Source organism: Apodemus sylvaticus, chromosome 10, assembly GCF_947179515.1.
Source record: "Apodemus sylvaticus chromosome 10, mApoSyl1.1, whole genome shotgun sequence".
Lineage (NCBI taxonomy): Eukaryota > Metazoa > Chordata > Mammalia > Rodentia > Muridae > Apodemus > Apodemus sylvaticus.
The window spans coordinates 81860923-81872930 of NC_067481.1; the positions used below are offsets into that span (position 1 = coordinate 81860923).

Genomic DNA, 12008 nt, shown 5'->3' on the forward strand with positions numbered 1-12008 from the left:
GTCACAGAACTTATGGGTAGTCTCTATATAGTAAGGGAATTTGTTGATGACTTACAGTCTGTAGTCCAACTCCCCAACAATAGTCAGCAGGAGCTGTGAATGGAAGTACAAGGATCGAGAAGTCGCTCAGTCCCACAAGGCAAGCAGGCAAGGAAGAGAGAACCAATCTTCCTTCTTCCAATGTCCTTATGTAGGTCTACAGTAGAAGGTGGGGTCCAGATTAAAGGGGTATGGCACCACGCCTGGATCTGGGACTTGTTTTGTCCTAGATGATCTTGAACGCCGAGATCTCCCTGTCTTAATCTTCTGGGATTCATAGCCACTATGCCTCAAGATCTCCAAGCCATGATCCAGGTCAGAAACTCGTATCTCTCAGCCTCTAGATTAGGATCCCAGGTGAGGGTGAGCCTTCCAATCCTGGATTGTGTTTCATTCCAGATATAGTCAAGTTGATAATCAGGAAAAGCCACTATACCAGGTAAGTACTCTATCAACTGAGCCCTAGCCTTGGAAATTCTTAATTGTAAATGTAAAAAGCAATACTACATTTTATAGTGTTATTTCTCTCTCTCTCTCTCTTTATATATGTATATATACATATGTATGAAACTTTTCAAAGTAAGTGTACATTCCTTCATGTACACCAAAATGGTTGCCTATATCACTTCACAAAACCAAGATTTATATCCTCCACTTCTCTGAATATGTATTTCTTTTTGAGACAAGGTCTCACTATGTGGTCTTGTATAGCTACATGAACTCAATTTGTAAACCGGGCTGGCCTCAAATTCACAGACATCCTTTTGCCTTGGCCTCCAAAGTGCTGAGATTAAAGGTGTGTGTCACTACACCTGGCTCTTTCCTTTTGAAGAACCTCTTTGGATAGAATTCAGCAAAGATCTGGAAGCTAAAGAGAGGCTGTTGGTACTAAGGAAACAAAGGTGCCCCTTGGTCTAGAATGAGAGGAAGAATCACAGAGGATGAGATGCAGGATTTGACCAGTGATATGACATTTTGCTATTTTATTCCTAACAGAAAGCTTTCTTGATCTACCACTCACCACTCACATATCAGTGTCTGCTGTGGCTCCATAGAGCTGAGGACTCCACAAGCCGTCGCCGCCATTTTAGAGAGAATCTGCCCAGCGGGAGGGGGATGGGTGAAAATCCTAGCACAAGTATCCCAGTATCAATCATGGAACTTTAGAATGTTTTCAGGAATACACAAAGGAGACTTTTATACTAATTAAACGTGATCACAGAAAGGATGTAGGGAAAGGCTCCAGTGTTATTAACAATGCTTATTTAATAGAAAGGACAGGGCTCTTGAATATTCTCCATTCTCTGTTTTCAAACCTGTCAAATTTCTACAATTTCTAAAAATAAGCAGAAATAAACTACTACCTAAGCGGCAAAGACAGGCAGGTGTCTTAAGTTCCAGGCCAGCCTGGTGTGCACAGTCAGCAAGTGCTCTAAACTGTCCAGGCATCTCTCCAGTCTCTGGCAGTTTTTGACGAGGGCTGACCAAACCATCCTCTCTGTAGATTAGGGCCTCTGACTTGAAGATTTAAGGTCTGGATTAAGTAAGCCTCTTGGCTTCTTTAGTTAAGTTTTTGTATATATGTTGGTCTACTATTACTACTTATTCCTTTCTAGCCTTTCACAAACTCCAGAATCTACTGTGTAGGCCTGTCCCCCTAGAGAATACACTCTGGTTACTCGGATCTGAGTACCGAGCACTGAGCACTGAGCACCGAGCACCGAGCACCGGGGCAGGAGAGTCTTGAGTGAAAAGCATGCTTTGGGCTCGTGAGCTCCAGACAAGCCTGAGCTGCTTAGTTAAGTTCAGAAAAAGCCAAAACCACAAAATTAAGCCTGGAGTAGTGGCACTTCCACTAATCTAGTCCTTGGAAGACCGGAAGCAGGATCTGGAGTTAAAGGTCATCCATCTTTCAGTGCATAGAGAGTTCAAGGACAGTCTGAGTCTTGTGAATACCTGTTTCCAAAAAAGAAAAAAAAAAGCCTTTAAGATTTAAAGGGACAAAACGACCTTTTTGTTATTAGGCTAGTTGGGGGCAAAAAAAAAAAAAAAGCCTGTCACGGGAGTTTTGGACACTGTACGATTCTAGTTTTTTTTTGGTTTTTGTCTTTTGTTTTTTTAAATACCTTGGCGACAGACGCGATTGGGGGGCGGTGTCTGAAAACAACTTCAGTTGCTCTCATTGGTTCCCAGGCTCTAGGCCCCGCCTTCCCACGGACCTATTGAGACGGGAGTTGTAGTTTAAACTGCGGCGTGCGGGGCGGTTGGCGGCGCAGTCTTGGGTGAGTTTAGCTGCGAGCTCGTCGTGGGTGAGGGTGTCTTGGGCGAGCTCGGGGTGGCGGGGCGGGCAGATCCGGGACTGGAGGCTGAAGCAGGGTCGGAACTGATGTTTCACTCGGCCTGGCGTCCCGGAGCGCTTTTGGCGAGCTCGACCCATAGCCACACTGTTTTCATTTTCCTTCTTCCCTCCCCGCACCCACTTCAGCGTCTCAAGTAGCCCAGGTTGGTCTTGAACTTGTTGTGTAGCCGAGGCCCAGCTTGAGCATCCGATCCTCTTGGCTTCGCCTCCCTACCGCAGAGATTGTAGGCTGGAGACAGTTTTGGTGGGTGCCAACATCAACTGATTTCTGTAGGAGTTTAGTGTTTATGACCCTGGCGTGAAGATTTAGGATCTGGTTTAAGCCTGTTGACTTCTCCTGCTGATTTGAAGTTTTTGTGCATCCGTGCCCTGGGTATAGCTTGGTCTCTCTCTGTTACTGCTTAGCTCTTCCAGCCTTCCTCAATGCCAGTATTATAATGTGCAGGTGTCTCCCTTAGAGTGATCCAGGATGGCTACTCTGATCTTTGTGGATAAGGATAATGAAGAACCTGGCAGCCGATTGGCACCTAAGGATGGGTTGAAGCTGGGCTCTGGTGGTAAGTATCGACCGCTGTGAGATACACAGGTGTCGGGAATGGACGATGGCTCCTAGCATTCAGTGGACTTTGTGGTTGAGTAGAGTCAGGTTGGATAGATTTTCATGCTTATTATCTGTCTTTTTATTTTTAGGATTTGTGTAGTTCAGACTGGTCCCTCTAGTTCCCTATGTAACCTAGGGCGGGTCTTGAACTTGTGAGCCTTTTGACTCTACCTACCCAGTGCAGTGATTGCACTGCAGGGGATGGGAAGTGGGGCTTTTTAAATGTTAGGCAGCTAAGTTTCAAACTCTACCTGCTAAGTCACAGCTCCAGGCTCTATGCTTAGGAGACATAAGCTCTACATAGCTTTGACTGGCCTGAAATTTGCTATATAAATCAGGCTGGCCTTGAACTCAAGAGATCCACTTCTGCTTCCTAAGTACCGGGATTAAAGGCGGGGTTGCTACACTGCCTGTCTTCATGCTTATTGTCTTAATGTGGTTACTAAGTCACTGCCCCAAAAGAAGCGCAGGTTTGTGGATGAAAGTTGAGTGAAGTTGACCAGGCGTTTATATGGTCTAATCTTTTTATTATTATTATTATTATTATTATTATTATTATTCAATAAATTCTTCATTTACATTTCAAATGCTAAAACCTTTCCCGGTTTATCCCCTCCCCGAAAACCCCCACCCCCTGCCTCTAAGTGTATGCCCCTCCCCCCAGCCCACTCACCTCCCCTGACCCCTCGATTTCCCTTTGTTGGAGCATCTATTGAGCCTTCACAGGACCAAGGACCTCTCCTCCCACTGATGGCTGACAAGGCAGTCCTCTGTATGTGGTGTAATCTTTAAGAGCAATATATTTATTACCTTTATTTGTGTATATGTGCCTGCGGAGGTCAGAGGACAGCCTGTGAGAGCCGGTTCTTTTTCTGCCTCCCAAGTGCTGGGATTAAAGGCGTGCGAGTCGGTTCTCCTTATACTATGTGTGTTGGGGGGGATTGAATTCAGGTTGTCCGGTTTAGCCGGAAGCTCCTTTACCCACTGAGCCTGTAATATTCTTAGGATTATCCTTTTTTTCATCAGTCAAGGCCTTAGATAGGAAATTGCAGGTTTCAACTCCTCGAGTTGGCAAAGTGTTCAATACTCCAGCCTTGCCTAAAGCCAGCAGAAAAGCTTTGGGAACTGTCAACAGAGTTACCGAAAAGCCAGTGAAGCCGAGTAAACCCCTCCAACCTAAACAGCCCACCTTGACTGTGAAGAAGGTGAGTGCAGCCTACGAATATGAAGACTTGTACATGTGTGGGCACTTTATGAAAAACTTTATTTTTATTCATGTATGTGTATCTGTGTAGATGAATACCGCATGTGTGTAGGCATCCAGGGAGGCTAGAAGAGGGTGTTGGGTGGTGCTTTGGACTTGGAGTTGCAGAAGTTGTGAGCTGCCTTACATGGGTGGTAGGAACTGGGTCTGGTTCCTTTGGAAGAGCAGCAAATGCTCTTAACCACTGAGCCATCCTAAGCCTCACTGTAGCACTTCTGATGCTTAAAAACCGATTTCCCGGGGCTGGAGAGATGGCTCAGTGGGTAAGAACACTGACTGCTCTTCCGAAGGTCCTGAGTTCAAATCCCAGCAACCACATGGTGGCTCACAATCATCCATAATGAGATCTGACACTCTGTTCTGGTGTGTCTGAAGGCAGCTACAGCATACTTACCTATAATAATAAATCTTAAAAAAATAAATGTATTTAAAAAAACAAAACCGGCTTCCCATCTGCCTTTCTAGGAGGTACGAGGTAAAGAGAGGTCCACAAACACATGGTCAGGCTGTGGTACTTCGAGTGCTCAGCCCCTTGAGATCACAGCTCTTAGGAATAGCTGAGGCTGATTCTGCTTCAGCTGTTCTTAACTAGTACCAGGAAGCAGTTGGTTAGAAACCATGTAACAGATGTATGAAGTATTTAGCTGGGTTTGATACACACCTGCAATCCTGGCACTTGGGAGGCTGAAGCTGGAGGAGGGGCTTCAGCTGGTTGGAGGCTAGCCTGAGCTACACGCCCCTACTCTTGCATACACATAGATCGGATAAGATCAAGAGCACCCAGGCTTCTGGTGTGACCTGCTATTGATTTTCTTCCTGGTGGTTCTTTGGATGTTTTATGTTCTGTTGCTTCTTAATTTCATATGTTTAAGGAACACAAACTTGTTAATATTAACCAAGTAAATAATTAAGGTAACAGTGGCAGAAATATTATACTTTTATAAGGATTAGCTACTACTATGGGGTGCCTCAGGCTTATTTTGTCCACTGTTAGGTTTGAACAGTTGAGTTGATTAGCTTTGAATTAACCCTGCTGAGCATTCTTAATATATGTGGACAGGTGCTAAAATGTCTGACTTTAATAAGAATGCTTTTGTGTTTGGATGTTCACGTGTATGGTGTATGTATTGGTTAGGGTTTTACTGCTATGAACAAACACCATGACCAAGGCAACTCTCATAAAGACAACATTTAATTGGCGCTGGCTTACAGGTTCAGTCTATTATCATTAAGGCAGGAAGTATGGTAGTGCAGGGACGGTATGGTGCAGGAGGAGCTGAGAGTTCTACATGTTCATCTGAAAGCAGCTAGGGCAAACATACTCCATTAGGGCTACACCCCTAAAAGCATCACTCCCTGGGCCAAGCATATACAGACCATGTGCCTGAGGAGGACAGGAGACATGGTTTTCTTTGGACTGGGGTTATGAATAGCTCTGTGTGAGAGAGTGAGTGTGTGTGAGAGTGTGAGAGAGAGTGTGTGTGTGTCTCGCAGGCAGGCAGGTCCAGGAGTCAGTTCTCTCCTTAACTTTTACACTGAATCCTGAAAACTAAGAACTGTGAGACAGCACAGAATTGACAAATTTTAAATAGTGACCTCATCATTGGACGAGGTCGTCCAGCTTCACTACCATGCAGGTGGGCGAGACTTCCATGCTCACAGTGCTTATTCTCTTGGGTTTTTCTAGAACACCGAGAAGTCTGCTAAGACACCAGCCTCTGTTCCTGCTCCTGATGATGCCTACCCAGAAATCGAAAAGTTCTTCCCCTTCAATCCTCTAGGTAATAATGCCTTTGGTGCGATGGGCAGGTCCTTTGCTTGAGCTGTCTCTTAGACTCTAACTCCATGTGACTGTAACATGTAGCCCTAGAGTCCGAGACTGTCTGAACCTGGGTTACTTTGAATAAATAGACTTGTTCAGGGGGACTCACTTGCCAGGGTATCACCTTCAGTCAGGGGGAGAATGGGAGGAAAGATGTTGAGGAAAAATCAGAAGTGCAAGGTTGTCATTGTGTGAGTTCAAGGTCAACATGATCTACAGAGCAGGTTCCAGGACAGCCTGGGCTATGTAGAGAGAGACCTTGTCTCAAACCAACAAACAAACCAAAAAGAAAAGACTTAACTATAAAGTAATGTAAGATAAAATTTCAAATTATTATCATGCTATAACATGTGAGTGTTCCACAGTTCTAGACTTTTTCCTGTTTCTGAATTCTGTCATTGGTGACAAAATTTTCCTTGAAGGATGGTAGACTTCCCTTGTTCCTTGAGAGAGTATGGGGCAAGCATATTTTCTTGACTGTAGTTGGTCTTTCAGATGAAGACTGTCTTCCAGGAAAAAAAAAAACTGGCTTGGCTTGCATCTCAGATGGTTGTTAATTCCCTTTTCTGTGACATCAGTATGCTAGTTATGTTTTTGGGTGTACAGAAGTTCTCATTACACAATCTTTGACAGGGAGGGGACCTGCTCTGTAGTTCAGCATGGTTTTGAACTGGTGATGGTCCTATGTCACCTCCCACGTGCTCAGATTATAGCCACGTACCCCATAATACTTGTAACATACCGCCATGATACTTGCATCACAGAGCCTCTTAAGAGAATGTCCAAGAGCTGGACTGCTAAAATTATTCTTTTCCCTGAGTATGGATAAAAGTAATAGTTATATTAGGGCAGTAACTTTATTATCTGGCTGTTGTTCAGTCAGTTCTGTTTTCTAAAATGGTGAATACTGGCGAAGAATAGTTTGGCTTCATGTACTTCCCTGGAGCGAGGGAACGCTGCTCTGATGCTTGGCTTCCCTTTGTGACAGACTTTGAGAGTTTTGACCTGCCTGAGGAGCACCAGATCTCACTTCTCCCCTTGAACGGTGTGCCTCTCATGATCCTGGATGAAGAGAAAGGGCTTGAGAAGCTGCTGCACCTGGACCCCCCCACCCCTCTGAAGACACCCTTTCTACCATGGGAATCTGGTAAGTGAGCCAGTGCTGTAAGCAACTTGTTACATGACACACGTGTTGTGGGGACCGAGTTGTACAGGTGTGCTTGGGTGCAGCTTTGGAATACAGGGGCAGAATTTAGAATAATAACTTTCCTCGGTCATTGTGGTTGAGTCCCAGAAGGAGGTTTTCTGGAATCTTGGTCAGCCTTTGGTGATGGCAGAGGGTGAAGTTAAACACACAACTTCTTAGGTTATGAGGTGAAGTCTATAGTAACGGAGACTGCATGAGCACTCCAGGTTCTATGCATGGCTGTCAGAGGACCAGTGTAGCCCCACAGTACCTTGTCACCACTGAAAGCTTTAGGCTTTAGTTGGAACCAGTGGTCAGAAGTGCCTCCCATCTGTTCTGATGAGATGGGTTGCCAGTCCGATTTTATGATTTAGTGAGACTTCATGCTCAAGAGAACAAGAAGCTTCGTGTATTTTAAAGATTTGCTTCTTGATGGTCAGTTCTGAGGCCATCTGCATGTGCACGTCTGAGATTCATTAGATAAAACTCAGCAGCTAATGTTTGTCATGGATGATGGCTATAAAGGAAGTGCAGAATCTAATGAGAAGTTCCTCTCCCTCCAGGTCCGCTGCAGTCTCCCAGTGCCCTCTCCACTCAGGATGTTGAGTTGCCGCCTGTTTGTTACGATGCAGATATTTAATTAAACTTGTTACTCCTTTATAGTTTATGTATGTTGTATTAATAAAGCATTTGTGCGTATTCTCAACCAACCCATGATCAGTATTTCTTGGCATTAGGAGATGCCACTCACTGTTTTCCTTTGTTACTTTGTTGCCTTTTCGCGGATGTTAACTAGGGACAGTTATTAAAGAGTCAGTTCCAGCTCATTAAGTATTTGTTAGGCATTCTTTATCACCAGTTCGGTTCAGCTCTAATGATTTTAGTATTCAGTAAGCAGAATTTGAAAGGCTCTAAGTCTTCTGAGAACCCAGTCTCCTCAGGATCTCTAGTTAGATACTTTGATGACCACTGCAGATAATTTACTTACAGTAGGGTCCACTCCCCGCCTATAGGAGTTGGTCGTGTATCCAATCACGGACATAAGTATGTGATAAGCATTAGTGTATTTGACATCGAAGCCTATATTCTTAAACGGTATGAAGCTCGGGACCCGTGGTTTTGAGTGAACCATGTCTTGCACCTGCCACAGCATGGTGGTCTCTGAAAAAAGATGTGGGGCTCCAGTCCTGAGGAGGGAGGGGCCTTGCATCTCAGTTTACCTCTTGAGGATATGGTATAGGGTACACGTGGGAAGGAAGAATGAGCAGGAGCCCAGAGAAAGGCGCGTCAGCTTCAGGGCGGGAAGAGTGAAGTCCTCTGGTGAGCTTTGTAGCTGCCACTGGGAAGCCATTTTCCAGTAGGGTGCCTGGAAGGCTTTTCTTTTTGGGGGCTGCAAACCCCTTCAGTTCCTCCAGTCCTCCCTCCAACTCCTCCATTAGGGACCCCACGCTCAGTCCAATGGTTGGCTGCTAGCATCTGCCTCTGTGTCTGTAAGGCTCTGACAGGGCCCCTCAGGAGACAGCCATAACAGGCTCCTTTCGGCAAGCACTTGTGGACATCCACGATAGTGTCGGGGTTTGGAGATTGTTTTAGGATGACTCTCCAGGCAGGACAGTCTCTGACTGGCCTTTCCTTCAGTCTGCCCCACGTTTTGTCTCCATAATTGCTCTTGTGGGTATTTTGTTCCCTTTCTCAGAAAATCCGAAGCACCCACACTTTGGTCTTCCTCCTCCTTCCAGCTCCTTATGAAATGGCGCGTTTCTCCTTTCTGTGCTCGCTGCTCTCCCTGAGTCTGGGTGAAGCAGTGAGCTATTAACCAAGTCTCTGTGAACATTACGCTGTCCTAAAGTTAGTCCACTTTTGAATTCAGCCCCGCTCAGCTTTTTGGAATCTGGCTGGGAGGGAGCTAGAATCACTTCCAAATCTAAGACAAGTGGCTTTCAGTTCCCACTAAGCTCCTGTTCTCTAGCCCGGGGAGCAGTCCTTCCTGTCCATTTTTCTAGCGGCGTTCTAGTCTTCTGAACTCCCAGAATGATCCACTAAGCTCTCCTTACAGAAGCCAGGAAGTGGGGGGGGGTTCCTCAGCCTACATCTTCAAACTCTTTTAACTCCCTCACACTGATCTGTTCACCAACATCTACAAGACCACACTGTCCGGTTTATTACAGCAGTGGCCCCATGTTTTGGTCCCACTCTTTAGTATACAGTCCATCATCCATCATAGTCAGGAAGGTGTGGTGGCTGGGGTTCCTTCTGACCATGGCACCAGGTTACCCCTCTCTGAGGAAGTAGGACAAAAGGGGACTTGGTGCTTTCACTTGTTTGCTTTTTAATCCCTCCTTAGTCAATCCAGAACCCCAACCGATGGGTTGGAGCCACCTACACGCCAGAGTTGGTCTCTCTAAGGTATTCGTTCATCTAATCAAGTGGACAATTAAAAATACCCACCACAAGGAGCCATCCAGAGTCTACCCTTCCATGTATAACCTTGAGGTCCTTGATACTCTGAGCACTTCAGAGAACCCAGGTAGATGAAGGCCTCCCACCACATCAGGATCTTTAGGCTCCAGGGCTGGGCTGCTGTAGCAGGCGTCCCACGCAGATACTTTTCTGGACTTAGAAGCAGGTAGCAGGTAAATCTCCACCTGACAATGGTCCTATTTCTTCACTACTGTGGTAATGGGGTGGGGAAAGGATACCACATTCTCTGCCGTTTCTAGGATGTTCCCCAGCAGCCATCTCATCTAGCAGGCTCTGCCTGGCCAGAGGGGCCTGAGTGGGTCTACGGTTCCTGCACCTTAGGCCTTGTGCATCTGGGGTAAGAGAGCTTTCAAGATTCCACTCTCTGTCCACAGCTTCATGTGACTGCAGGAAGGGAGGAACTCTTGGGCAACCATGGACTCTGCTTTTTCTTGCACACACCCCAGAAGCTGGCTAACTTCTTCTGTCCCACCTCCTTCTCATGGTACTTGTTGCTTACAGGGCTGGCATCTCAGCCCAAAAAGCTAACTTAAATTTGCGTGTGTGTGTGTGTGTGTGTGTGTGTGTGTGTGTAGTGTGTGTGTAGTGTGTGTAGGTTTGAGGACAACTTGTGGGAGTCTCTGCTTTCATCCCGTAGGTCCCCGAGATAAAACTTAAATTGTCAAGTTTGGCAGCAAGACCCTTTATAACCTGCTGAACTATCTCGACAGCCCCAGTGCTGACTTTTGAATAGGCTGCCCACGGTGGCTTTGGAGACCTCAGTCATGTGTGATCAAACGATAGGGACAACCAGATGTGGGACCTGTTCCTCCTGTCCAGCTGGAGTAAACTCTTGGCCAAGGGTCTCATCTTTGTTAGTCTTCAAGTCTCTTAGGGACTGACCTAGACAAACCATCAGCTCGTGGAAACTGGACTGCAACGGGAAGAAGAGCACAAAGTGTCCTTTGTCCCATGTGCACACGGCCACCAGGATGACTCATTGTCCTGAGAGAGGAGTTTGGGATAGTCCACTTCTCAGACCACACAGTGGAATCCACTGCAGGCCCTGCAGTATGCAGAGTGGGAGGGGGTTTCCATGGTGATCACAAATCCTGTTACTTCGTTGCGGCTGGATGCACAAGTGGGAGCTGTCTGCCCTTGGCATGCTGCTCAGAGATCAGGTTGCAGCTGGCTTCTGTCTTCCTGCACAGTTGCACCTCAACCCCAGGACTGGAAGCCCAGTCGGGGCTGGACTGCTAACCAGAAATGGGTGGCAAGGGCACCCAATGTGGGGAAACATCTTCATTTTCCTTGAAAGACGAAATTGAGCACTGTTCCCTATTTCCAGGTTGAAAACTTGGCACGTAGCTAGAGTCATGGCTCTCAACCAGTGGGTGGGTCAAACACACCTTTAAAGGTCAAGCAACCCTTTCACAGGGGTCACATCCGATTTTTTGTTTTTGTTTTTTATCGAGACAGGGTTTCTCTGTGTAGCCCTGGCTGTCCTGGAACTCACTCTGTAGACCAGGCTGGCCTAACTCAGAAATCCACCTGCCTCTGCCTCCCCAGTGCTGGGATTAAAGGCGTGCACCACCATTGCTGGCTACATATCGGATCTTTACAATTCATAACAGTAGCCAAAGGTCAGTTAGGAAGTAGCAATGGAAATAGTTTTATGGGTGGGGGTCACCACACTGTGAGGACCTGTGTTACAGGGTCACAGCCTTAGGAAGGTTGAGAACCACTGAACTAGGGCAGTGCATACAACAGCTGACCCAGCCCCACCTTGTAGCTGAGGCAGAGGGAAACAGGTCAGCTGACAGACATGCTGTCGGGACAGTTGGATAGAGAAAAGACAGTAGAAAGAGCTAGGGAACTGGAAACCAAGAAAGCAGGTAGAAGGAGAGATGGCTCATCAGTTAAGAATGAGTAACTAACCGAGTAGGATTTGGTTCCCAGAACCGCATCGGGCAGTTCCCAGCTGCCTGTCACTCCAGTTCCGGGAGGGGGGTGGGTTCCACATCCTGTTCCGGAAGTTTACCAATGACCCGGGTGGATGCTGTGCCCTCAGGCTCTTGTAGAGGAGGCTACTAGGCTGGGTGGCTGAAACCTTGGAGTCTCACAATTCTGGAGGTTAGGGATTCAAGACCCAGATATGGCACCTTTTGAGGCCCCTTTAATTGACTTGCAGTTAGAGGATCTGTATCAGAACAGAGCAGTGTGTTCATCATGGGAGGAAGAGAATCACATTACCGCGAAACGACCTGAAATTTCAAG

General features: G+C 46.5%; 1 protein-coding gene across 3 annotated transcripts; it reads left to right on the top strand.

Moving 5' to 3' along the window:
- Window positions 1-2253: 2253 nt before the first annotated feature.
- Window positions 2254-7981, top strand: Pttg1 (PTTG1 regulator of sister chromatid separation, securin). 3 transcript variants are annotated; one of them, XM_052196773.1, is made up of 6 exons: window positions 2254-2321; window positions 2857-2955; window positions 4026-4204; window positions 5951-6044; window positions 7074-7232; window positions 7835-7981. In XM_052196773.1, exons 2-6 carry the CDS (start codon window positions 2868-2870, stop codon window positions 7909-7911), a joined length of 597 nt encoding a protein of 198 aa, XP_052052733.1. In that variant the 5' UTR covers window positions 2254-2321; window positions 2857-2867; the 3' UTR covers window positions 7912-7981. The 3 variants fall into 3 exon arrangements, with proteins under 3 accessions (XP_052052733.1, XP_052052734.1, XP_052052732.1); XM_052196774.1 differs by having other exon boundaries at window positions 2272-2321; window positions 2844-2955; XM_052196772.1 differs by lacking the exon at window positions 2254-2321 and adding an exon at window positions 2338-2541.
- Window positions 7982-12008: the final 4027 nt, after the last annotated feature.

Bases quoted from the DNA above. Each gene is read 5' to 3' on its own strand.
- Pttg1 (XM_052196773.1), top strand. From the start codon at position 2,868: ATGGCTACTCTGATCTTTGTGGATAAGGATAATGAAGAACCTGGCAGC. The intron at 2,956-4,025 runs GTAAGTATCGAC...TTTTTTCATCAG, and splicing joins GTTGAAGCTGGGCTCTGGTG to TCAAGGCCTTAGATAGGAAA. The intron at 7,233-7,834 runs GTAAGTGAGCCA...CTCTCCCTCCAG, and splicing joins CTTTCTACCATGGGAATCTG to GTCCGCTGCAGTCTCCCAGT.